Source organism: Anabrus simplex, chromosome 10, assembly GCF_040414725.1.
Source record: "Anabrus simplex isolate iqAnaSimp1 chromosome 10, ASM4041472v1, whole genome shotgun sequence".
Classification (NCBI taxonomy): Eukaryota; Metazoa; Arthropoda; class Insecta; order Orthoptera; family Tettigoniidae; genus Anabrus; species Anabrus simplex.
The window spans coordinates 35,589,638-35,617,394 of NC_090274.1; the positions used below are offsets into that span (position 1 = coordinate 35,589,638).

At 40.9% G+C, this 27,757-nt stretch overlaps 2 protein-coding genes across 5 annotated transcripts in view; one reads left to right on the forward strand and one right to left on the reverse strand.

The window, feature by feature from the left end:
* The window catches only part of LOC136881759 (alpha-tocopherol transfer protein-like), a 212,260-nt gene that overhangs the window by 52,625 nt on the left and 131,878 nt on the right, over positions 1–27,757 (reverse strand). The window lies entirely within an intron of this gene.
* Positions 3,074–27,635, forward strand: LOC136881758 (alpha-tocopherol transfer protein-like). 2 transcript variants are annotated; one of them, XM_067154189.2, is made up of 6 exons: positions 3,074–3,216; positions 12,422–12,581; positions 18,407–18,656; positions 24,031–24,141; positions 26,818–26,923; positions 27,267–27,635. In XM_067154189.2, exons 1-6 carry the CDS (start codon positions 3,075–3,077, stop codon positions 27,416–27,418), a joined length of 921 nt encoding a protein of 306 aa, XP_067010290.2. In that variant the 5' UTR covers position 3,074; the 3' UTR covers positions 27,419–27,635. The 2 variants fall into 2 exon arrangements, with proteins under 2 accessions (XP_067010290.2, XP_067010291.2); XM_067154190.2 differs by lacking the exons at positions 26,818–26,923; positions 27,267–27,635 and adding an exon at positions 24,258–24,720.

A 27,757-nucleotide genomic window follows, 5' to 3' on the forward strand; every position in this document is an offset into this window, starting at 1 on the left:
CCGGTCTAATGCACCCCTTGGATTAGTAAGCGTTGTTTTCCACCGCATAGTTCTAGGCTGGTGTATGGTACAGTTACACTATATTTGTCAATCTGTTAAGTCCTCTTAAAACGTAAGTCTTCGAAGACTGCTAAGGTGTTAAATCTGGAGATGGTTTTATATCAAGAAATGAGATTTTTTTTTTTGCTATTGGCTTTACGTCGCACCGACACAGGTAGGTCTTATGGCGACGATGGGACAGGAAAGGGATAGGTCTGGGAAGGAAGCGGCCGTGGCCTTAATTAAGGCCTGGTGTGAAAATGGGAAATCATGGAAAACCATCTTCAGGGCTGCCGAGAGTAGGGTTCGAACCCACTATCTCCCGAATACTGGCCGCCCTTAAGCGACTACAGCTATCGAGCTCGGTAGAAACGAGATTAGAAAGCGTGCATTCCTTCAGAGAACTACATTTCCCAATGGAGACTGTTCAGGCTGTACCTCTGGTGGTAGAGCATTTCACATTTCGTATCATGAAACATAATATACAGGAATAGGGGATTTACTAAGAAAATGTATTTATGAAGCAAGTTCTATTTTTTTAAACATTTGATTACTTTTGATAGCTTCGTGCACAAAGCATTCCTTCTAAATATTTATGAATCAATTTATTCTGTTTACTTATGAATATTACTGAAAACTCTGTACATTAGAATCGTTCAAAAATGTATTTGAGAAACAAGCTCTATTATTGTTCTGTTTGTTTGTGAATATTGTTACTTCATATGCCTGTGTTCATGTTAATCATGCCCTCCCCCCCCCCCCAATAATTACCCCAAGTCGGCGCGCGTGGAAAGTATAGAATGACGGTTTCTTATTGATTCTGCTCTTATATGAAAAAGCTATGCCTTTGCTGGCAAGACCTAGTGTGTACAGTTCACTAAGCCTTCTGGTGTGGGCTAGAACAAATGTGTTGCTTTCATTGACCTGTCTCAGTCTCATCCTTGGCTTTGACATGAAAAGTGACTGTGCTAGTAATGGCATTCCTTATGCAGCCAGTCCCTGTTATAAATGGTGTGAAAATGTTGCTCATAGGGTCGGTTGGTGCGGGAATTTCAGTGGGCTTGACAGACTGAGATGTAATAGCATCTTCTGGTTCAGTGAGGAAAACAAACGGGAAACTACCTCACTCCTCATTTCCCTAGTACGCCTCTTCAGTGACGCCTGGCCCACCAATGACGGCTGATGGCAGAGCTGTTGAGGTCCAAATCAGCCTCCGCTACCTCACGCAGGGTACAGTATCAGTCAATCAGTCAATCAATCAATCAATCACCACTGATCTGTGTTTAGGGCAGTTCCAGGTTTGAGAAGCGCAGATGAAAGATATGATCGACGAATTCGCTTCCGTCAAAGTGAATTGAAAACTTCTATGATTGATGAATTGGAAAATTTATCTAATTCTGAATACAGTCATTTTAAAAATTCCTTGTACGGTGTATTATTGTCTGTAGTTATTTCTAGTACTTGATTAGCGGGGGAGAGAGGGGGTGTAAAATCTATAATTCCGTACTAGGGTATGGTACGGCGGGGGCCTCTTACATGGTAACGCTGTCTCTAAGCCTACGGAGGTTTGCATTGTTGAAGCTATTTGCGGAGAAGGTGAGGGGATTGGCGGCTGTGGCCTATAATAGGAACCGTCCCAGCATTCGCCTTATTGCAGGAGAATGGAAAACCATTCTCAGGACAGCCGACGTTGCGGGCCAACTCCTCCGCCTCTCGAACGAAGAACTAAAAGGCTAGTAAAACCATTCTCAGGACAGCCAACGTTGCGGGCCAACTCCTCCGCCTCTCGAACGAAAGTCTACAAGGCTAGTAAAACCATTCTCAGGACAGCCAACGCTAGGGACAAACTCCTCCGCCTTCAGAATGAAAAATTACAAGGCTAGTAAAACCATTCTCAGGACAGCCAACGTTGCGGGCCAACTCCCCCGCCTCTCGAACGAAAGTCTACAAGGCTAGTAAAACCATTCTCAGGACAGCCAACGCTAAGGACAAGCTCCTTCGCCTTCAGAATGAAAAATTACAAGGCTAGTAAAACCATTCTCAGGACAGCCAACGCTAGGGACAAGCTCCTTCGCCTTCAGAATGAAAAATTACAAGGCTAGTAAAACCATTCTCAGGACAGCCAACGCTAGGGACAAGCTCCTCTGCCTTCAGAATGAAAAATTACAAGGCTAGTAAAACCATTCTCAGGACAGCCAACGCTAGGGACAAGCTCCTTCGCCTTCAGAATGAAAAATTACAAGGCTAGTAAAACCATTCTCAGGACAGCCAAAGTTGGGGACCAACTGCTCCACCTCCGGAATGAAAAATGACAAGGCAAGTAAAACCATTCTCAGGACAGCCAACGCTAGGGACAAACTCCTCCACCTCCAGAATGAAAAATTACAAGGCTAGTAAAACCATTCTCAGGACAGCCAACGCTAGGGACAAGCTCCTCTGCCTTCAGAATGAAAAATTACAAGGCTAGTAAAACCATTCTCAGGACAGCCAACGCTAGGGACAAGCTACTTCGCCTTCAGAATGAAAAATTACAAGGCTAGTAAAACCATTCTCAGGACAGCCAAAGTTGGGGACCAACTGCTCCACCTCCGGAATGAAAAATGACAAGGCAAGTAAAACCATTCTCAGGACAGCCAACGCTAGGGACAAACTCCTCCGCCTTCAGAATGAAAAATTACAAGGCTATTAAAACCATTCACAGGACAGCCAACGCTAGGGACAAACTCCTCCACCTCCAGAATGAAAAATTACAAGGCTAGTAAAACCATTCTCAGGACAGCCAACGCTAGGGACAAACTCCTCCACCTCCAGAATGAAAAATTACAAGGCTAGTAAAACCATTCTCAGGACAGCCGAAGTTGGGGACCAGCTACTCCGCCTCCCGAACGAAGAGGTGCAAGGCTAGAAAACTAGCCGCTTTTAAGCCGAAAACTACTCTATTTTTTGTTAATTACTGTTCTGTTTAGGCCTATGCTATTAGCGGTACAGAAATGCTAAACTGTAACATTCATATTTCTTATCATTTCACAGCCAAGATGATCGTGTTAGAACCACCTACAGAGGAGCAATTGGCCTATATCTACAAGCAGCTGAACATTACCCCTGAAGGTCTAGAGCGAGATGTGAAGTATCTCAAGGACTGGATATCACAGCAGCCTCATCTACCGGACGGGATTGGTAAGTTGATTATGTGTTCATGTCTACACCTTAGTTGAGTTTTTCTTCCTGACACCAACCTCAGTTGATAGTTAATCATCATCATCATCATCATCATTTTACAATTCCAGTTTCCCGAGTACTTTTGACGAGGCTCTTCCACTCTTGTCGTATTGAGATACGTTCTGTTGTTAATGACATCCTCCAGCGTCCTTCCCCGATGTGCAATGTTCGTCTTTACGATGTCCATCCAGTGGGATCTTGGTCTTCCCACCATCCGTTTTCCTGTCACGTGTCTCTCTAAATTTAAAATAGTACTTATTAAATATCCTGACAGTTTGAACCCTGTTGCACATGAGTATATTAGGGTTATAGTTTTGATCAGTTTTTTAAAAATTATTGGTGCTTGATACAAAATTAGGAAAATAAATTAGTGAAGATGTGGTGAAGGAATTTAAGGAACTGTTTGTAGCAGCAGGATTTCCTAAACAGATGGTATAATGGCTTTGAATTTCCATATTATAGTTGTTTAAGTGACACTCAAGTTCGAATCTTGTCCTTCCGAACATGGCACCTTCGAACAGTAAATGGTCAACCGTTTTTGAAGATCCTCAAAAGCACGAGTAATCTCCTGCAATGTTAATTTTGAAGCGTTCAAAGTAGCACTTAAACTTTCCATGGTCGGAAAGAAACTGAGTGAGAATGAATTCGGTCACTAATGTTTTGCACTGGAGTCGGCTATATAGAGGCTGTATCAAAACTCGACGGCAAAAATTTAGGAATGGATTCCTCACACAGAGAGAAGAAAAAAAGGTTATGACAACATGGATCCGGAAATGCATACTTACAGATTTATTCAAACTTTTTGACACAAATTAATTTTAGTAATAATTTACATGTCCTCATGCAATCATCCAATCGTCTCATCAACAGAGGTTCGCCATTAATATTTGGGCAGGCATTGTTGGTTATTCCTTGTTGGGACCCTACGTTCTTCCGAATAGGCTTACTGGACAGAACTACACGAATTTCTTGCGTACTGCATTGCCTGATTACTTGGAAGACATGCGATTTACATCCCGTCGACAAATGTTTTTCATGCATGATGGTGCTCCCGGGCATTTCGGTCTGCTGCCCGCAGGTACCTGAATACCCATTTTCCTGAGCGCTGGATAGGTGAAGGAGGACCGATTGCTTGGCCACCACCACGCTCTCCTGACTTGAACCCCCTGGACTTTTACCTGTTGGGACACGTTAAGCCTCTCGTGTATGTGACTCCTGCTCCTGATGAAGCAACTTTATGTGAGCGCATTGTGACAACCTCTCAGGCAGTACGCACTACACAAGGCATTTTTGATCACCTGCGTAACTCCATGCGACAACGAGCGGAGGCTTGTATTCAAGCTCAAGGTCATCACTTTGAACATTTCCTCTGATACATGCTCAGAGTGTTTCAGCTGCCGTTACAGACGTACGGTGTAAATCTACAAAAGTTTGAATAAATTTGTAAATATACCTTTCCTGACCCATGTTGTCATAACCTTTTTGCCTTCTCTCTATGTGAGGAATCCATTCCTAAATTTTTGCCGTCGAGTTTTGGTACATCCTGTATATCGGAAAAAATAATTCTCTTGTGACAGACCCTTTTGTACTTGACGTCGAAAGGTTAGTCCACTGTGTTATTAGATGCGTTTTGATTTGGACTTTTGCGTAGTTTGGGGATGACTTGTTGTAGGTGATTTCTATGTTGGATGAGGAGGCTGCTTTAGCGAGGATGTCTGCCTTTTCATTTCCAGGAGAACCGGTGTGTCCTCGAAGCCAGGAAAAACAGACATGGGGGCACTGCTGTGCTCTAGATCTTATAGTAGCAGCTATTGGGTTGACATTGTACTGATTGTGTTCAACGCAGCCTGCAAGTCACTTAGCATCCGAACGTAAGCTGTCCTTGTTCGCTCCATCCTCATTACATACCCGAATCACCTCAATCTGGACACGCTGACCCCATCTAACAACGATGTCTCAATCCCAGCTTCCTTTCTAACCATGGAACTTGTCCAGTTTTGTTGTTTGAATTGTGGACCTCAGGAACTTCCCCTCAGATGCCTGCAACCTTGATGAGTTCTTGTTAGTGAAGATGCAGGTTTCGATACCATACCTTAAGATTGGTATGAAGTACTGATTGAGCATCACCAGCTTTAATTTTGTTGGTACTTTGGGATCCCAGAGGAGTGTTTGTACTTGCTGGTAAAAGTGAGAGCTCTTCTGCTCTCTGTTTGCCACTTCGAAATATTACACTGCCCAGGTATGTAAAGTTTTCCACACTTTCCAGTGGATGTTTCCTAGCATGATGTTCGGTGGTTGCCCCCGTCTGTTTATTGGCATCACTATTGTTTTGGGTTCGCTTATCTTCATTCCTGGAACTTAACCTTCCATTCATTGAGTCTCAACTGTTGATGGTTAATGAAGAATGAAATTAAATTGAGCAAGGAGTTGGAAGGAATAGGCTGTGGCTTATGAATAGGAACTGCACCGGCATTTGCCTGGAAGTGAAAATGGGAAACCACGGAAAATCGTCTTGTTGGGTTCGAACCCACTGCCACCCGAATGCAAGCTCACACCTGCGCGCTCCTCGTAGCCAACTCTCTCGGTGAAAGTTCCTCATGGGCATCACTGTAACCACCCACATAGGTTTAAATACAAGGAATGATCTTCATTCGAGTAATCACATAAAGGAGATTTTAAATAAAGTTTATGTTACAGATCTCTTCATATGGTTATGACGGTATTTAGGGGGGTTGCAGTCAGGAGTTAAAGGAGAGGAGGTATTAAGTTATTGATAAGACCCCAGTTAGAATAAGGTAGGAGGCCAAATTCCGTTTGCACGGTTCGTACTTAATGTTTAGCCGCGCGCACACGCGTAGCCTCATCCCGTTGTCTTCTTAGAGTTGGTTGTGTGCGCCACGTTTAGTTTCCGTGTACAAGGAGGGTTCATTTTTCATACTGAGCTGAGTTAGTGCAGAATTCAAATTAAGAGCCTGTTATTCCTAGAATGAGCACTAATATGTGTGGAGTAGTTCCTGGCGTGTAATCGCTACAGTGAGATGGTTGGCGTGAGTTACTGTAGCGGCCATTATAATAAATCAGGGAATGTTCGTAATTTCGTCCCCCTTCATTTTATTTGATATTTATGAAGTTTATCATTATTTTCAGATGGGAAAACGCAAGCAGTGGGATAAGGAGGCTATGAAAAAGGCTATTGAGGCAGTGACGGACAAAATAATGGGTCACAAACGTGCAAGTAAAGTGTTTAACATCCCACGAGGGGCGCTGGAAGACTATGTAAAAAATAACATCAAATTTGTTTTTCATAAATTGCCTTCATGTAATTCATTATAGGGAAAGCACTTGGTAAGGTTAGAAAGGAAAAAATATATTAAAATTAATTGTACTTTTCATAAATTTGGTAGGGGACGAAATTACGAACACAGTCTTGGTAGTTTAGTTTTTGTAGCGTTTATGTCAAGTATTGACTACAGTTTCATTGAAACTTGACCGTAAGTGGAGAACATATTCAGTAATATATTATATACCAATTTCTAGCCTTGTCCATAATATTTCTGACACAAGTCCAAATCTGCTAAGTGGATGAAATTGGGCCCTCTACTTTATGGTTCTATTGTACGGGACCCTCGCCAGGATTACTTGATTCAACAACTGGAAAAGATTCAAAGGAAAACAGCAGGATTTGTTCTGGGTGATTTCCATCAAGAGAGTAGTGTTATGGAAATGTTGCAAACTTCGGGCTGGGAAGACTTGAGGGGAAGGAGACGAGCTGCTCGACTAAGCGGAATGTTCCTCTCAGTAGAGAGATGGCTTGGAATGATATTATTAGACGAAAAAGCTTGAGTGGAGTTTCTGTAAGTAGGAAATATCATAATAAGAAGTTAGAAGTTAAGAGGACAAACCGGGCCACATTTTCGTTTATAGGAAGAGGAGTTAAGGACTGGAATAATTTGTTACATTTCTAAGTTTTCGGATATCTTTTCAGAAAAGGCTAGGTAAACTAACGATAGGAAATCTGCCCTATATGAAAATCGATGATTGATTGATTGATTGATTGATTGATTGATTGATTGATTGATTGATTGATTGATTGATTGATTGATTGATTGATTGATTGATTGATTGATTGATTGATTGATTGATTGATTGATTGATTGATTGATTGATTGATTGATTGATTGATTGATTGATTGATTGATTGATTGATTGATTGATTGATTGATTGATTGATTGATTGATTGATCTAGATTTAGTTTTTAGTCACAGCAACTGCATTCATTTTAATAATTCAACGGTAGCTTTCGTGTTGCTTTAAATCTTTATCAAATGACATTTTATGTTCATTTCAAATTTAATTACATCTACATATTAATAGAGTTCACTAGAAACAGCTTTGGCAAACCCGTCCGTCCATTCTATTGAACCGATTTGTTTCATTTCTGTTGTATTCTCCCCGGAAACACCTACCGGTGCATCATGAGACATTGATAAGTCTCTATGTTCAGCTAACTTCCATTAATCATTAAATGATCACTCCAATAATTGCAGGCGAAGGATTACCCTAACCCGCAATACATTCTGTACTTAGCAGGTTGCTAAGCGACACGTGATTTTCATCCTTAGTAATGTCATTGCATGCAGCCATGTTTGATTACTACCAAATACAGCAGAGACAATACGCGACACTTCCGGATTTAGCCTTGTTAAAATGGGAGACAAGTCTCAGGTGGCGCTCCTAGTGGCGTGACCTGAAAATTTGCGCTAAATTCAAATATCAATGGAAATGTATATACGGAAATGGATAAATAAATTAGTCTAGAAAGAAAGTATTACTACGATATTAACTTCAAAGTTGCTAAAGCAATTCAGGGTAAATAAATGAAAATTTATTTAACAGATTATTATTTAAAGACTGAAATTAGACATATAACCAAGATGTGAAATGGACTGCTGTGAAAGGGCTTGATCTTTCATTTATGCATTACTTTTTTAGCTTTAGTATTCCTACCTGAACTTTCACGCCTAGATTTGTCTTTTTTCTCATTTAAAAGCATTGTATCATCACATTAAGACACTTGTCAATAAAAATATCGGCACATTCTTTACACACATGATTCAATGAATTTATATTTAAGAGTTGGACAATTTTCCTTTTAACTTGAACCCTACTAACAGAAAGAAAATCTATAAATTTACCCTCAAGAAAATTCAAAATTTCCCTGTAAGCAATACTTGCCATTACATTAGGGTAAAGCATATTTGCATCATCATATTGTTTCAACAAAATATTTACATTTCTTAAATCACCCATATTTCCTTCAGTGCCTGGCAACGCATTACGGCATTCCAAATGAGGTAACTTGGAACACAACCAGCCACACACATATGCATTTTCTTGAATTAAATCAAAACCCACAGATAACACTTACAACAACACATCGGTATTGAAGGTTAACTGCTGCACTATACAATAAAATAAGCTTATTATATTTTAAGCCAGTTAAAATGTGGGTCGCGCAGGTCAGAAGTTTAGGAAGTACTATACAAATATCTTTGTAACTGGAAGAATATCTATGCAAACAGCCAAACACAATATTTACTTACATTTTCTTGTCACGAGGGAAACGGAAGAAAGATCGCGAATCCATCTGCACTTTATGGTTTTGCAGCCAAACACAGCACATATCTTTCCACTCATATTGAGAGAAGATGTAAAGGAATGACACACGCTACTATTTACTTATGTCAGCTTAATGCAAACGCATAAATAACGCCAAAAACTTCACTAACAAATACACGTGCTTTTATGACAGATTCAGTTACTCCCAGGTCACTCCGCTAGACAGTGCTCTAATCGCTGTCCCTCGATATCTCGCAGACTGTCGCGTATTGTCTCTACTGTATTTGTTACTACCTGTCAAGCCAGAGAGTATACATTTCCTCTGATCATGGAAGAATATTATTCTGCGCTAGATACTCTTTGATTCTCTGACCTCTCCAGCTTCTAAATATACTCAACAGATGGCAGAACTTTCCTAACAACTTACATGCTGCTAATACAAAACATCGACGTACGTACAGACGGGAAGGTATCAAATCGACCAGCCTTCTGTATGATAATTAGTAAAGCGCAGGTACAAACCCTTAAAAAAGTGGGTAGTCTACTTACCCGAATCAGTATTCAGCTACGGCCAATTGTATGTTGCACTATCTCGGGCAAGATCGTTTGAAAATGTTAAGATCCAGATACGCCCGAATGTCGAAGTACATTGAGTACTGTACGGAAATAAGTGTTAAAAACTACATTACGAATGATTCAGTTATTATGTACCGGTATTAAAAGTTCATAAAACTGTTGGAAGGGCAGCCAAATCAATATGACTACCACAGGCTTGTCGAGACGAGTTATCTGACCTATTTATAACGAATGTCACGGAGCAGCAGGGGTACTCTAGTTTATTTAAAGTATCAAATAGCTATAGCCCTACAATGTACAGAAAGGTATAAATAAATAAATAAATAAATAAATAAATAAATAAATAAATAAATAAATAAATAAATAAATAAATAAATAAATAAATAAATAAATAAATAAATAAATAAATAAATAAATATGTCAATTTAAACCCACGAAGGGTTTTACTTTCTAATCTTGACAGTCCTAAGTCGGTGTAAATTATGACGGAAATTTGTGTGTCTGGTTAATGAATATTTGCTATGGAGGGAATCAGGCGACACTAAACAATAAATGTCGTCAAAGCGGGAGTAAATAAGGCTGTCTTCTTTCTGGGGAGGGAACCAGAACCTAATCTGTGGGAGGTAATCAGCATTACCCGTGTCCCGACGCCCACCCTCAAATGAAGCACAAACAACAACAATAATGTTACGAATAAAACGCTGTCGGTTTTAGTAATGTAATTTAATCTAGGATGGCCCACTTAGCACACACATACATAATTATAATGGACAATGAATGCCAGCATTTCACGAATTAGTGGCTGTTTACAGAAATCTTGGCCCTCACGGCGGGTCTCCAGCTTGTTGGTATTTACCTGTATCGGGCGATCCGTCCTCGATCTTGATTGACAGCTTTCAACTTTCACTTGGCTTCGCAAGCACTATACTCTTCACACGCCATTTCCAATGCAGACAGGGTGGAACACACGATCTTGACTATCACAGCACCACCACTGCTGTACTCTGTAACTCGCACAATCAACGCATGTGACTACTCAACACATATCACTCGGCAACACATCATAATGCCTGTTGCTCACGGTAAAATTTTCTGTCAAATTTATTGTCATCATCATCATCATCATCATCATCAGTTTACCCTCCAGGTTCGGCTTTTCCCTCGGACTCAGCGAGGGATCCCACCTCTACCGCCTCAAGGGCAGTGTCCTGGAGCTTCAGACGCTTGGTCGGGGATACAACTGGGGAGAATGACCAGTACCTCGCCCAGGCGGCCTCACCTGCTATGCTGAACAGGGGCCTTGTGGAGGGATGGGAAGATTGGAAGGAATAGGCAAGGAAGAGGGAAGGAAGCGGCCGTGGCCTTAAGTTAGGTACCATCCCGGCATTCGCCTGGAGGAGAAGTGGGAAACCACGGAAAACCACTTCCAGGATGGCTGAGGTGGGAATCGAACCCACCTCTACTCAGTTGACCTCCCGAGGCTGAGTGGACCCCGTTCCAGCCCTCGTACCACTTTTCAAATTTCGTGGCAGAGCCGGGAATCGAACCCGGACCTCCGGGGGTGGCAGCTAATCACACTAACCACTACAGCACAGAGGCGGACCAAATTTATTGTACAATAATTTAATTTTATAAAATTTCTGTTGCTCACGGTCAAATTCAAGTTTTATAAAACCTTTGATAAAACTTTTCATAAAATAGGACATGTTCTATTCCGTAAAATTAATTTTACTAAATGAACCAATCAGCAAAGCTGACATTACGTTGATGCTGGCGCTACGTCGGGAGAAGATTGCGAAGCTCGATTGTAAACAAACATTTCTTTCTAAAATGGCAGGATCCGGGTGGACTAAGGAAGCTGTTAGTGTTTTACTGGCGAATACCAGAAATATCCTTGTTTGTACGAAGTTAAATCGCCACTTTACTACAGCAGAAATGCAGGAAGAGAGGCAAAAAGCACAATCGGCGAATTTCTGTATGAATACTGGTCTTCTAACCTCAACTAATTTTCGACCAAGGACCTCCTTTTCTTCTTTTGATCCAATGCCGGGTCCAGCATTTCCTGACATTTCTTTTCTTCCTTTTTACCACTGTACAACATATAATTGCAGCTAAAACAGCAAGTTTTGCTTTGTTTGTTGGAGCCATACTCTCAAAAACATTGTAAGTTGAACAGCTGATTCTTGGTTTAAAAGTTTATTGATAGATGGCAGCACATACATATCTTAGTTCAGAAGTAAGTTCATAGATGGCCATCCTGATGTTTCCACGGATTTTATAAAATGATTTTACCGTGAGCAACACAACTTGTTTTCACAAAAAATTTTATAAAATTAATTGTACAACAAATTTTACGAAACATTTTACCGCGAGCAATAGGCATAACTCTGCTCCGACCACTAACCAACGCCCAATACTCCTGTAACACTTAACACTGCTCTCCAGCAATAGTCGTTCTTGTTCGCGGTGAGCCTGCCTTTATATCTCTGCTAATCAAGTACTAGAAACTTTGGGGTGTGGCCAGAATAAGAACATCCTAGTTTCGCCTCCACAAAGTCCATGGACATACCAGACGAACAGCACAATAGTAGTGAGGTATATCGAGGAAGTGGGTTTGGGTTTGAACCCTACTGTCGGCAGCCCATGATGTTTCCTTGGTTCCCATTTCACACTAAGAAAATGCTAGGGCTGTACCTTAATTAAAACCACTGTTACGTCCTTTCTACTCCTATACCTTTGCTCTCCCATCGCAGCCATAAGACCTCCCTTGTTGGCGCAACGTAAAGCAAATTGAAAAAAAAAAAAAGTGTGAGACGCTGTCACATGCCCTCACGCCGGCTGAGAGCTTCCCGGCCTGACTCACTCATTCCTTCTTGGAAATACCGAAGAGTGCTACCAGTCGCGTGAGCATAAAACAACAACAACAACAACAACAATAAATATAATTTTGAATGGTTTCGATTTCAGATGAACGAGCGATCCGAAGTTCACTAATTGCCCGCAAGAACAGCTTGGAAAAAGTGAAACGCTGTGTAGATTTGTTGTACAGTGCAAAGGAACTAGCGCCGGAGTTGTTTGGAAAGAGAGACCCGCTGGATCCCGACCTGCATGAAATCTTCAACAAACAGTGAGTAAGAAACATTTATTTGTCTGGAGTTATGATTATGTTATGGGTTAGTTTCCTGTACTATTTGACGTGAAAAAAAATCTAGAGGAACTGTGTCCTCTATACCAACGATTTCTACCTTTTTCATATCGTGCAACCCCTTACTGCCCATTTTACTACAATAGTACCCTCAAACGATACCCTGCATTTTTACCACATTGATACATCCTCACACAGGCCTATGTTCCACCCATTGGTTGTAATAAAATGACAGTATCCTACTATACATAACATAATCTTGTTTGAAGATATAGAGTTATTGACCATTATTTTACTAGGCACTATAAAAAAATATTAAATTACAAACATCCTATAATGCACAGTCTCCAAAGTGTTTGACTTGTTAGTTTTGAATCTGAGACAGTTAATTGTGCTATTGGATGGCAGGAAGGTAGTCAGAGTAATGATTTTAAATCAAAATAGCATGGTGTACATGTAATTTCAGTATTTGTTCATTGATGAATTGTTGTTGTAATTTTATTTTTCAAGAACATTCTTGGAAGAGCTTTTATGATCTGGTGCATGCCTTTTGAGAATGAGTTTCATATGTTTATCTTTGATTGGAAATGATATCTATATATCCTATTATTATTTTGTTATTACTTTACAAGGTATGTTAATTATACTGGAGTAAATCTTATTTTTCTATAGTCTGTTAGTTTTTATTTAATACTTGCTTGCATTTAAAGTTATTGGGCTCCTATTCAGTGGTGCAGATTTACTTTGTATTTTATAGTTAGCTGCAACTCAGTAAGTTACATATATTTTGTCAGTTTTGTGTTGGCTGAGTTTTAAAGATTAATGAGATTTTCAAAGTTAATTTGTATTTAACTATTGAAGCACAAATAATGATATTAAGTAGAAAATGTAAGAGTTATGTTATTCAGTATTTATACATTCACTGATATATTTTTCTAAATGTTACATATTGAACAGTACCAGAGGTACTTAGTTATTTTTGTATTTTAAGGGCATTTAAACTACTAGCTATAATTTATTGCAATATCATTACAAGACTGTAAGAAAACCTTGTCATCAAAAATCAGAATACTAGCTTATGGTGGTTACTTGATTTTAGAACATAACTGATTACCTTTCTAGTGCTATTTTTGTCATCCTATTTGATACCATAAGCAGCAAACTTAGTGAAGAAGTTGTTTCCTATTATGCGATCAATGACTTTGAAGGTTTAGCATAATGTTTGCAAATGAGAGTGTGGTGAACTGTAGGTTGAAAATGGGGATAATATAATTCACATGCATATCTTGTCCTAATTGTGAAGACAAATTACAAACATTATTAAAACCGCATTATACACTGAGTAGCCAAAACTCACGGGAAGGTGTGTCCCATTAGAACAGGGCCTCTCAAACGCCCAAAATCTCACGCGTGCAGAGCGAGGCGCAAGAGCTCCGTGCACTGTGCATCGGTGCCGCTCGGTATGGCTCGGATCAACGCTTCGTCTCTGGGCTACTCGGCTATGCTCGGCTCTACTCGGCTATACTCGGCTCAACTCAGCCCGGATTTGGAGCGCTACGGCGCAAGTGGGGTAGAGGGAGACAGGCGGAGCGAGCGAGAGAGGCGTGAGGAAAGAGAGAGTTAGCGCTATTGCTCCAAATCGAGGAGTGGGGGGTCTGCACTCTGGTCAACCAAGCCAACCACGCGCATGCACCCTGAGAGGCCCTGCATTAGAAAATGTGCCGTGTATGACCTCTGAGCGTTGCGGCGTAGCTGAGCAGTCTGTCACAGACGCCAGTGTCATGAAGATGGCAACAAGTCGGAAGTTAACTGACTTTGAACGTGGGATGATCATCCACGAGCCCTCAAAACGGCAGCAGTACGGCGAGGCGTCGACTCTACAAGGTGTTGGAATCGCTCAGGAGGGATCTGGATCCACGCATCTTGCAATGCTACGCACAATTGGTCTTGTATAATTGGTGTGGATTACATGGAGCGTACACCAGCATCGACAGCATCGATTGGATTAAGATCTGGGGAACTGGAAGGCCAATCCATGATCGTAACTTCACTGGAGTGCTCCTCCAACTACTTGCGTTTCACCATAGGGCAGTGACATGGCGCATTGCCCTATTGAAACATGACATCTCCATCAGGGTACTCTAGGGCCAGAAAGGGATGCAGATGGTCTGGAAGGATGTCCACATAATGTGCACCTGTCAGCCAGACAATGAGGTGTAACTGCGACCGTGAGAACGTTGCCCAAACTAAAACTGAGGCACCTCCCACCTGGGATCCATAGCCTCATGGGGCACACGCCACACTCTCACGCTCCCATCAGCTCGATACAACTGGAACTGGGATTCATCGGACCATACTACACGCCGCCACAGTTCCATGGACCATTGACGATGTTCGCGGGACCATGCACGTCGTTGAGCTCTGTGTCGAGGTGTCAGCAAAGGAACGCGAGTTAGTCTTCGGCTGGTGAAGTCTATGGGGTGCAGTTGCCTCCTTACAGTCCTTACAGTTCAACTAGGGGTGGTGATCTGACTCATAGTAGCCCGTCAAGCGCCCAGTATGGTTCTGCGGAGGCGACGTGATGTCCGTTTGTTAAACATCTGTGTTCTCCCCGCGCGGCGGTTTACTCGGGTGGTAAAATTCACTTTGTTATATTGGAGATCCAACCTCGACACTGTTGACCTCGGACACACGAATTTTCGTGTAATCTCCGCAGTGCTATGACCCGTGCGGCGTGTGCTGATGATCATCAGGCCGGGCACACATTAGGACGGAGGCGAAGCAGCTAAAGCAGCGCAGCGCAGAGCAGATTTTTGTAATTCACACAAATCATTGCACCACCGCAAGTTGACAGACAGGGCAGGTCAGAGCAGAGCAGATCAGTTCTGCACCTACTTCCGCCTACCACGCGCAGTCTTCGAAACACAGTTTCCTGCGCACGTGTCGCGTAGTTAGTTGAGTAGTTGAGACATGGAGGAAAAAATTGTCGAAGCCGTGCGGTCGTACCCTGTTCTATACGATGTGAATCATGTGGACTATGTGAATAATAAATTAAAACTAGATATTTGGAGCGAAATTGCCAAGGACGTGAATGTTAACGATGGTAAGTAGGCTACTATCAAAACAATTTATTCACAAATACTTTTTATACTTTAGGAAAAGGACAAATATGTAGAAAACGAATAATCGTAATAAGTCATCTACGTAAATACGAAAATTAAAAAGAAATTAAACAATCTGAAGAATATGCCAGCACACCAGGCAATAATTCGGCTTCCCAAGGTATATTTTTGGGAACAATGCCAGTTACCTGGAATTTCTTGTCATTGTAGTAAGTCAGTAGTTCTCTCTTGAAACTTTATCAGCTTGCCACGGCACACTTCCTACCGTGTTGAAATAATTGGTAAACTTCTGTCTCACTATAAAAGCACTGGATGCACTCCCCCTGTTGTGTACCAATGGAAGCAACTGGTTCTCAGGCATTTTGATAATGTCCTCATCTACATTATTTTCAGGCAAAGTGTTGTATCTCAGAAAATTATGCAACACACAAGCCGCCTTTGTGACTTTATCAACACTGTCAACTTTGATCTCGAATGGTTTTCGGAAAACACGGAACCTCGACGCCAGTATGCCAGAAGAACATTTAACAGTTTGCCTTGCTCGTGACAGCATGTAAATGAAAATCTTATTTTCATAGTTTCCGGTTACACTTTGTTCGGGATACGGCCTCATTAATTTTTCATACAATGGAAAGGCCTCATTACCAACAAAAACGTACGGCAACGGTTCTACAAAATTATTCACAAATGCTGGAAGAGGGATTTTCAAATTTTGTTCATTCGGAACTTTGTTGCTAGCCATTGCTCCTTGCTGACGCGAGACTGCATGGCAATGTGCGTACACATACACTTCCGCAGTTTCGTCATAGCTACGCTGTCCTGACCTGATCTGCCCTGCTCTGCGGCCGTCTGCTTCTCAATGTGCGCCCGGCCTCAAAGTCGCTTCACTCGCGACTTATTGCCATCCTCACGACACTGGTGTCTGTCACAGGCTGCTCAGCTACGCTGCAGCTAGCTGCAACGCTCAGACGTCATATACGGCACATTTTCTAATGGGACACACATTCCTGTGATTTTTGGCCACTAGATTATATTCCTAATTATAGCTTCAGGTTACTATTTTAGGAAACATGCCTATAATTTGTACTTAGTGAGGGTTCACTGTATTTTATAAGTGATCAGTACCAGTGGCGGCTCGTGAAAAAATCGTCCTACGTGCTACAAAAACAAGCTAAATACGCTGTTCTAAATCTGCATATTGCCATGATGAACAACGCATACTTCAAACTTGGTAATAATAATAATAATAATAATAATAATAATAATAATAATAATAATAATAATAATAATACAACTTTTCCCACGATTTATAACTCAGAACAAACAAAAACAACATTAATTTGGAAGCAGGTGAATTCTTCGACAACTGTCTACGAGATAAATAATTCATTGGAGAAATATTGTTTTTACTAACCTAATGGCGCAACTTACATCAGTGCAAATAGAATCGTGGGAAATAGATCCCCACTAAGAACACTAATTTAATTTCACTTTATATACACTGCAGTGGATAAATAATTTGATAAATCTTCGTATAAACTTTAGCACTAACCCAATGACAGAAAAAACACGCACCAGTAATATAACCGCGAGATTAAAAACCGCACAAAGCAACTGAAAGAGCCACCAACTGATTCATTGAGACCTCCCCTATTACCAGAGTAAATGTCCGGCTCCATGGCTAAATGGTTAGCGCGCTGGTCTTTGGTCACAGGGATCCCGGGTTCGATTCCCGGCAGGGTCTGGAAATTTAACCATCATTGGGTGTACGTGTTGTCTTCATCATCATTTCATCCTCATCACGACTCCCAGGTCGCCTACGGGCGTCAAATCAAAAGATCTGCATCTGGCGAGTCGAACATGTCCTCGGATACTTCCGGCACTAAAAGCCATATGCTATTTCATTTCACCAGAGTAAATGACATTGTAATGCGGGATAACATTTAGGGTCAGTCAAAGATTCTTTGACTCACCTACGAATTCCTTATTTTTGACACAAAAGGTAGATGGATGTTTTAATAAGCATGTGTGAGATAGATTGCCTCCACTTACGCTTTACTTTCGAGCCCAGACGATGCTACTCTCTAGTGGCAGGTTCGCTTACCACGTTCAACATAAGCACGGCCGACTGGATCCCTCGCTGCGCTCCAAGGAGCTAGCTAGAGTGACGCATCAAGTCGGCCGTGAACATAAGGGTAGCAGGAGGCATCGAGTAATTCTACCCCCTTGCGGGAGAGGAAGTAACTATAAACGGGATCAGTGAAAGTTGATCCCGGTTTACGGTATACTCCGCCGGCTAGGGGGAGTGTTGCAAGCTTGGCTGCGCCTGCGTATTGCTTCCTTCAGGCTACAGGCAAGGGCTCACTTCACATGAGCACGAGCCTTGTTCCCCGGGAGAACGGCGCTAGGTGTTCGACAGATCTCGTCCTGATTTTCACAAAACACAAATTCATATCGTACTCAAAATAACGAAAAGGCACCAGCATAATTGTACTGTACATAAATAATATTCCTTACAGTTCCAAGCTACGTGCTGGAGCCCGGTAGCACGTACTGACCGGCCGCCACTGATCAGTACTTTGTGTACTATCGTATCTCCTGCATGGAGCAGCTTCACTGTATTTATAGGTATTGTGCGTAAATAAACTTGTTTCTCTCTGATTTGGTTTAAACTATGTATTCCAGGTTCGCTTATCCTTTGCCAAAACTGACTCCAGAAGGAAGTAGAGTGCTCGTGTACAACAATTTGGATTTAGACCCAAAGGATTATATATTCTCCAAGGTTATGAAGGTAATTCTAATGATGGGCGCCATCCAATTGCTTGAAGGCATTTGTCTTGACTGGGTGCTAGTCTTGGATATGCGAGGCTATACCTTCGGTTACCTCTCCACTATCACCATTCCTCTGGTCAAGAAGTGTCTCATGATCGCCCAGGTACGCATTTAAACTGGTGATGGGTGAAAAATAACATTGGTTACTTTGTAGCCGTTACAGTATTGTCGTCGTTACAAGAAAATAGAAAATAACACCTTACCACTGCCTTCGTGATGTATTATTTGTGCTTCTCTATTGGATAACAACCGGCACCTGAAAGGGCTGCATAGAAGTGAGTAGGATGGGGAGAGTCGTTTTCTTTCTGCCGTGCAGTGTTTATTTATTTTAAGTTCGCTGCTCACTTCATATTTATTTTATGGTGTGATCAACTGCTGATTGAGTTGCACCTTGTGGTTGATTACAGTGGCGGCGATAAGGACCCCGCTGGCCGGGCGGGGACCATGGCTTGTGAGGTGCCCATGACAGGTTCTTACTTCAGTAGCTAAAAAGTGATTTTACATACTGATAAAGCTACAGCACACAGCACAGTATTATTTGTATTGTTACGGGGATACCCGTGGAGCAGAAAGAGGTTAAAGAAGGTGCCGGGGTGAATGGGTCTATCTACAATATCAAAATTAATTTAAAACTTTAACAAAGGTTATATTTCTTTAGAATTTTAAAAATCAACAAATAACAGCATGACAGGTACAATTAGCAATCTTGAAACAAGACTAGGAAAATCCAAGTTTAGTGAAATTTACAGATTCTGGGCTTGAAAGCCCCTGGTTTTACAATTCCAGAGATACCGGATCCAGTTTACAACTTTAATTCAAACAAGGAATCATTCACTCAAGGGCAGAAATCCCCTAATTCAAGAGCACTTGCTGCCCAAATACAATATCAAGCCTTCTAGAGGCACACTTTACCATTACAAAATCTTGAAAAGAGCAAACAGGCTCTCAGGTTCTAACACCCCGCTCAAGGCAACACCAAAAACTTACTATCTCTGGCTTCTCAAGGCACAACTTACAAATTGAAAATAATTTTATACAGGGGTATCTAGTACCCGACCTACAGGGCCTTTGCGAAAAAGAATAGGTTAAATAAACGGCCCGAACACAAACTGAATGTAGGCGAACACTGCGCTCCAGATAATGAAAAAAATTAAAATCCTACGGGGCTCTCGGCCGATGAAACAGGGGCTATTTCCAAACTACTTAGGTGGCCCGCATGGAAATTACTTTAACACATTATAGGAGAACACAGTTACGGAAACGTAGTCACCTCAAAGGGGAGCTCGAGAGGGTAACTCACTCTCTATCACCGATTTACAGTTAAAAACTTTATGAAGTTTTACATTAGCCGAAAGAAACTTTACATTTTAGAAAAGTAGGTTACATAGTTAAAGATTCGGACCTTCCCCTCATAAACTGTAAAGTTGCGGAAACAGCTAGAAAGATAGAATTTTAGGTGGCCATTACCTTATAGATATTCTGCTGACCGAAGAAAGAGGCGCCCCGCCTCCTGCCTTAACACACACACTTATAAAGACGGTGATCAATTAACAAGGAAACCCGAAAAGCTGCAACTTATATACCCTCAGGGAAGGTTCGAGAGAATTCAAGACTAAACCGGCCACACCCTCTCAATTTTTATTGGCAGATTCAAAGTGAACAAGAAATGCGGGATTGGTTGGAAATTAATTACAGCAATTCCTGATTGGCTAGCTAGATTCAAAACTGGTGGAAAGAAGAAGTGTTGCCAACCCAAAAATAAATGAACATAGATTCAGTTATGGAAAACCTAGGAATATGAAACTTCTTTAAGTTATAAGTTCCTCCACCTTGCACAGAGTGTATGATAAAATTTTTTTGGTAGTGACGTCTGTGGAAAAATGTCCAAACTTCTTGATGTATACCAAACAAAACCAGGAGAAATTCAGTGTTTATGAAACTTCACAATAACACAGTTCCTCAATATTTTAGTGGTGACATCTTCTGATTAAAGTTCCAACTTCATGTGGTATCATTTTCACCTTTTGACCCATAAAGGAGTTCATTAAGGCGCTTATTTTGAATGCGTGGCTTTGAGGTGTACCTTCTGGTACATGTATGACAGAGGGTTACTCCAAATTCAGGTCGTCGTAGTGCAGAGCTTCTTTCGTCAACAGGAGAACGGTAGTTATTTGTGAAAGAATGTGGCTTTCCCAACCTGTTCCAATAATAACCATCCCTCGCTGCCACTCACAACAATCATCAAGGCTTTTGAAGTAATTAACCAGTTCTGAGAACCCATTAGTGGCGAATATGCGATAACAAAGACATTCTCCTCATCTAAACTCTAAATACTGGAGCTTCGAGCCTGTTTATAACTCTCGGCAGTCTGTGTACCTAAATAGCCTACGACGAACGGTTGAGTAGTAAATTATTTGGTCCTAGGAGCGAGATTATTTCTTAATATTTTGACTGTTACTATAATTGGAATATATATTTCTTGTGTGTGTTCAAATTCCTTCGGATTTGAAAACTAAATTGTGTAACTTATTATTACTATTATTATTATCTTCGTTGCTGTTCATTGTAATAATAGACAACCTTTTACTGCGAAGTAACTTACCTTAGCAGGAAACGGGGGGCCCATTTCCAATTATTGGGGGGGGGGCGAGCTTCTTAGCGTCGCTACTGGTTACTTAGTACCCAAATCACTTATATCACACCTGTGAAATATGTAATAACGATATGACAAGATATGGCAACTCAGCGCGTCACTCCACGCGGAGTTGACAAGAAACTGCCATCCAGGTTTTCCTTGGATATTGCAGAGATCTCAATGGCGCGGTCTGAGTCAGAGAATATCCCCCCACCCCTAATCCACTGAAGCTATCATTTGCACGGTACAAAGCTAGAAATATCAAAGCCGCACCGCACAGGATCGTTTAAATAATACAAGCTGTAAGTTACTGCAGAAAGTGCGCTAAGCACATCAGCTGATCGACTGAGGTGGTCTAATGCTGTGCTTCTGAATGTAACACAATGTCTGTAGATCTACCGGGTAGTAAAATAACTCTTGCGGGATGAACTTCTGGCACCTCGGCGTCTATGAAAACTATAGAAGTAGTTGGTAGAACTAATAACATTATTATTATCATTAATTCCGCAGTGAACTTGAAAGCTGACCTAATTTTCGTTCACGTAGTGTGGTACATTCGTACTCCTATATGTTTCCTGGATAAGCTTGAAGATACAACCTGCCTGCAAGCTGAAAGTATCCTCAATAATCTCTAGCCTTTACCGATTTTTGAAGAGAGAAGAAAACGTTTGAGCAAAAGAAAGGAAAGGCATTAAGTAATTTCTGTAACTTTCGAAAATTACACTGCAAAAACTTATTAAATAAATTGCATCGTTTGAGACAACCCTCTTTTCAAGAATATGGTTATAGTAATGTGTATATAAAAATGAAGGCAGAAATATGTAACATTAATTTGAGTGAGAAAGTGTGTTTATTTCCTTAATTCCTCATTGAGCGTGGAAACCAACCTGGAGGGTAAACAGATTAATAATAAGAAGAATATTTTATTTGTGTTCTGGATCTGTATGGTCACTTGGGATGGCAGTCAGGTGTCTCACAATTATGAAATAAATACTCAATTTGCAGTATATATATATATATATAAAGAATATATATACTAGCTGCAGTTCGCGTCGTTGACGGGACATGCATATAGAATATATATACTAGCTGCAGTTCGTGTCGTTGACGGGACATGCATATAGAATATATATATACTAGCTGCAGTTCGTGTCGTTGACGGGACATGCATATAGAATATATATATACTAGCTGCAGTTCGTGTCGTTGACGGGACATGCATATATAATATAAATATATACTAGCTGCAGTTCATGTCGTTGACGGCACATGCATATAGAATATACATATATGCTAGCTGCAGTTCGCGTCGTTGACGGGACATGCATATATATACTAGCTGCAGTTCGCGTCGTTGACGGGACATGCATATAGAATGTGCTAAGTTATCTAACTCCCCAGCTACCTTATACCAATATTCAGGCAGGCTGTTTCACTCACGATGCAGCTGTAATCTCATCTAACGGAGATGAGTGGCAGCAGAAGAGACAAATTACATGATAACAGTGGTCAGTGTTATGTTATTATTGATTGATTGATTGATTGATTGATTGATTGATTGATTGATTGATTGATTGATTGATTGATTGATTGATTTTCAGCGTGAATAACATTATTTGTAGCTTAGAATGTAGTGCCTCATTCGCCGACCTTACATACCGACTTTCATTAAATTCTGTTCAGCCGCTTTCTCGTCATGCCCGTACATACGAGGGCTGATCAACAAAGACCAAGACTGATATTTTTTTTTCCTGTAGCTGCCATGATAGTTCCCTATCTGTAACATAAATATTTGAAAAGAGCGTGTTTTTATGTATAATTTCTGTAGGCGGCAGCACTCGCTTATCGGTATGTTGGTAGTAATGCTCTATTTTGTAGACACTACGTGCATTTCGCATACCAGACAATGGAGGTGACGCGAGAGGAGCAGTACAGCGCAATCAAATTCTGTTTTCATTTAAATCGTACAGCCACTGAAACTTACGAAAAGCTGAAGCATCATTATGATCATGAAGGAAAACAAGCCAGCATAGTGTGGAAATCGAAAAAAGAAAAAAAAAAAGGCAAAAGTTGTTCCATCTTCAGGGAAAGTGATGGTGATCACATTTTTTTTACTGTAATGAAATGATTTACCAGAATGCAGTTCCCCCTCACACTACTGTTGCTACACGTCAGTATTGGCTACACTGAAGAAGCGCATTGCAAAGAAACGACCAGAGCTTTCTCGGACTGGCTGGGTGACTTCATCACGACAAGGCACGGCCTCACGTCGCAAATCAATTCATGTAGTTTCTGGCTCGATTCAACATTACCTGTGTACCGCATCCACCTGATCTTGCACCCTGTGATTTTTTTTTTATTCTCATCACTAAAGGCAAAGCTTAGGGGCATTCGATTTGAGAACTCTGAAGCAGTGCTCAAGAAAAGTGAGGCGATTCTCAAGGACCTGACAAAGAATGGTCTGCAGCGTGTGTTCAAGGACTGGCAGAGACGCTATAAAAAGTGCATTGAAGTAGGAGGTAGATACTTTGAAAAGATCATGTAAACATTGAAATGGAATAATAAACATCTGTGAAAAGTATCACTCTCACTCTTTGTTGATCAGCCTTCGTACATACAGACAGACAGAAATGTCAGAAAATTAGAAAGTGCCATTCTTTTTAAATTCTAAGCAATGTACTGACGGAACTCTTTATTATATACATATAGATAGATAGATAGATAGATAGATAGATAGATAGATAGATAGATAGATAGATAGATAGATAGATAGATAGATAGATAGAAAAACTTGTATCAGCCTCTAGAGAGATTAAGATTGTTTTGTATTTTCTTCTTCTAGGAAGCGTATCCGATACGAATAAAGGCAGTCCATATGATTTACGCACCAGGTTTCATCGATACATTACTAGGTCTCTTCAAGCCATTCATGAAGAAGAAACTCGCCGACAGGGTAAGTTAAAATGTTAATAAACAGTTCAGCCAAGAAAGATACAAGGAAATATTTTTATAGTCAACATTTTGTACGTATCTTCAAACGTTGATCTTTGCTTATGAACTTCTTCCAAGGTATTCACTGTTGCCAAAAGCTTCTTCCAAATGCATTATCTGATATCCCAGATGTGGTTCTCAATGGACTTCCGGTGATAAGTTTTAAATATTACTTTCAGACTCAGTGAACGGGGAAAGACACAGCATTACAACACTTCGCAGTATCAAGCATTAAATTTGTTGACGTATGTAAATATATTACATTTTTACTGAATGAATAACGGGATTTTTTTTATTTTTCTTAGTGGAAATTCGGTCAGCTTCTGTGCTTCAACTCCGTATATTGTAATACAAATCTTGTAACATGTCAGTTCAATCAATCAATACTAATCTGCATTTAGGGCAGTCGCCCAGGTGGCAGATTCCCTATCTGTTGTTTTCCTAGCCTTTTATTAAATGATTTCAAAGAAATTGGAAATTTATTGAACATCTCCCTTGGTAATTTATTCCAATCCCTAACTCCCCTTCCTATAAATGAATATTTTCCCCAATTTGTCGTCTTGAATTCCAACTTTATCTTCATATTGTAATCTTTCCTACTTTTAAAGACGCCACTTAAAGTTATTCGTCTTTTCTTTGACTGTATAAATGTAGGAAAATAGAACCATGTCTATTAATGCCGAGTTCAGTATAAACCACACCCGAATATTTGTAAAAGGTTTGTATTTCCTGCCATTAAAGTGTATTTTTATACTGGACTCCAATCAGCATTTCATTGAATGGTGCGAGGAGAGCTTCGTAGTCACAAATGAACATCACTGCTCCTGTTTACGCTCTCTCGCTTGACTCTGACATTCGCTTGGTACGAAATCTACCCACATTTCAGACAAGCGAGCCCGGCCTCGCTGGGCTAGCCTTAACGGGCGCCCAGCTGAGCATCTCTCTTTTAGCGGGACACGCCTCTACACACGTAAAATAGATCCCAGATGTCACTATGAATGTACTGTTGGGAGATCAGAAGAATGTACATGCCCGATGAGGCACGGAGCGAAAGAGTTTTCACTAGCAGAGCCAGTGACGCAATGGTTACCATAGCAACTCCGCTACTATCCAGGCGACTTTATAATATCTTCTACTAGCGGCTCTTCGCTCTTGTCAGTTGTAATACAGCAAACTGCAAAGTGCAAGTCAATGTTTTCGAGTAGCAGATACGAGCAGATAAGAGCCGATCTGTCTGGGCAGAACATGAAGTTCGTGCTTGCAGGCCACATTCCTCATTCTTGCATTCTTCTCATCTCTACACAGTATGTGCTGCATTCAAAAAAAGACGGCTGAATGCTCGTTGTTGTTCAGTGCCACGAGATTCCTGCAGTTTGGGCGTAGCAAGGGAGCTTAATGAACGAGGAATGGTTGTTGGTTGCTAGATCAGTAAATAATAATCAGTCAGAGCCATTTCTCGAGATGCCCCAGTTGGCTCTGAAGTAGAAAAGGGACGACACAACTACGACAAAACCAGGGGTAATGAAATATCGTCTGTGGATTCTGCAGTGGCACTAATTGTGCACAGGAACATTCCATGACTGAGATTCAAGGCTCATGGAACCGTACATTTCGGCGTTGGCCTCGGAGATTCTTCATTCGGTGTGATGAAGTTGGAAGGATGTGTTTGCTTTGGGTTGATGAATGCCAGGCAAACAATAGATGCAAGCCTGAACCGTGCCCATGGTAACGTTTGGCGGAGAGGGGCTGACGGATGCGTGTGGTTTTTCATGGAAAGGACGTTAAAGGCGGAAGGGTATAAGGACAGTTTGTCTGCTAGAAATGAAACTGTCTTCTGCAACATATCCCCTTCTTGTCAACCTACCCTACCCTGAACATTGTTTTAGGGAAATGAAATGAAATGGCGTATGGCTTTTAGTGCCGGGAGTATCCGAGGACAAGTTCGGCTCGCCAGATGCAGGTCTTTCGATTTGACTTCCGTAGGCGACCTGCGTGTCGTGATGAGGATGGCATGATGATGAAAACGACACAAACACCCAGTCCTCGTGCCAGCGAAATTAACCAGTTGTGGTTAAAATTCCCGACCCTCCTGGGAATTGAACCCGGGATCCCTGTGACCAAAGGCCAGCACGCTAACCATTTACCCATGGAGCCGGACTGTATGAGGGAGACCAACCTTTATTAGAAGTCTAAGTAATAATTTCCCTCAAACTCTCTAAATCTTTCCTCATATTCCTTAATGACCGCTCACACCCACGGTACCTACATCTGCATTCGTCTGGGTAGACGAGACTTTGCTGGAGAGATCAAACCATACGGGATCTTCAGAATGTCAGTGGAGAGAAGGAACAAGTTTGGGACAAGATAAAATAGTAATCACTTGAGGGCGAGGCTAAAAATCTTTAATATTTTAAATGTTCATGACTGTAATCGTAAGTAATCAGAGGAGGTTATGGGAAAAGTCTGAAAATACGAAGAATGAGGGTGTTGGTAAAATAAAGGAGAGGGTACTTATACAATGAAAATTTAATTTATCCTCCTTTTTAGAGTTTTTATGTATTTAATATACTTAATTGTGAGTAAATTTACTAAATGTATGTCATGTTTATAAAGCAATCATATTTTCTTTATCCTGCAGATATATGTTCATCCTGATGGTGTGGGTACTCTGTTCGACTCGGTACCTCGTGATATATTCCCGGAGGAATATGGTGGTAAAGAACCACCTCTACGAGATATTCTAGGTGAGTATTTCTTCGCATGTAGAAAACTTTTGTCTTGATTATGGTCATATAAATTACACATCCAGTGTCAAGTAAGGTACAAATCCAGTATAAAGCCCTGGCAGGTAGTTTTGACGTGCAAAATTCATACTTGAAAGTCGGATAACTCAGAAATTAAGCATTTCGGAACATAAATTGGTATAACCTATTTCTCTTCTCTACATTAGAGGGACGTATGCTTTAAATTTCCACACATAATTTCCTTGCACCTCACAGAATGCTACACTAGCATCTATAATAACTTTCCTCTGAGTTTCCCAATAATTTTCAATAAATTGGTGATTGTATTGTTTTCTGTTCACAGAAAAATGGAAGAAGAAGCTAATAGAATACAGAGACTGGTTCAGAGAGGATGACAATCGCAAGGTAGACGAGAGCAAAAGACCTGGAAAACCTAACAATTATGACGAAATGTTTGGCTTCAATGGATCATTCCGAAAACTTTCTGTGGACTAAGAGAAATAACTATTTAAACTGAGTGCAGGCAAATTTCGCATGGAAGAGTTTGGGTCCATTATTACAACAGACAAAAATTATTTTATTATTAAACACTAGTGAACTCAGCGGAATGTTGGTTACGGTAGCTAACGGAGTGGGACAATACTGTCCTCATTATTTTTTCCAGACTTAGGATTGGCTGATTGTAAATAAATCAAATGAGCTAGAGACTGAATTCCTAGTTTCTTCATTAATTGTAAGCACCGAGCTCGATAGCTGCAGTCGCTTAAGTGCGGCCAGTATCCAGTATTCGGGAGATAGTAGGTTCGAACCCCACTGTCGGCAGCCCTGAAAATG

Excerpts from the sequence above, each read along its gene's own strand:
- LOC136881758 (XM_067154189.2), top strand. The coding sequence starts at position 3,075 with ATGATCGTGTTAGAACCACCTACAGAGGAGCAATTGGCCTATATCTAC. Across the intron at positions 18,657-24,030 it reads AGTGTCTCATGATCGCCCAG|GAAGCGTATCCGATACGAAT; the intron begins GTACGCATTTAA and ends TTCTTCTTCTAG. Across the intron at positions 24,142-26,817 it reads AGAAGAAACTCGCCGACAGG|ATATATGTTCATCCTGATGG; the intron begins GTAAGTTAAAAT and ends TTTATCCTGCAG.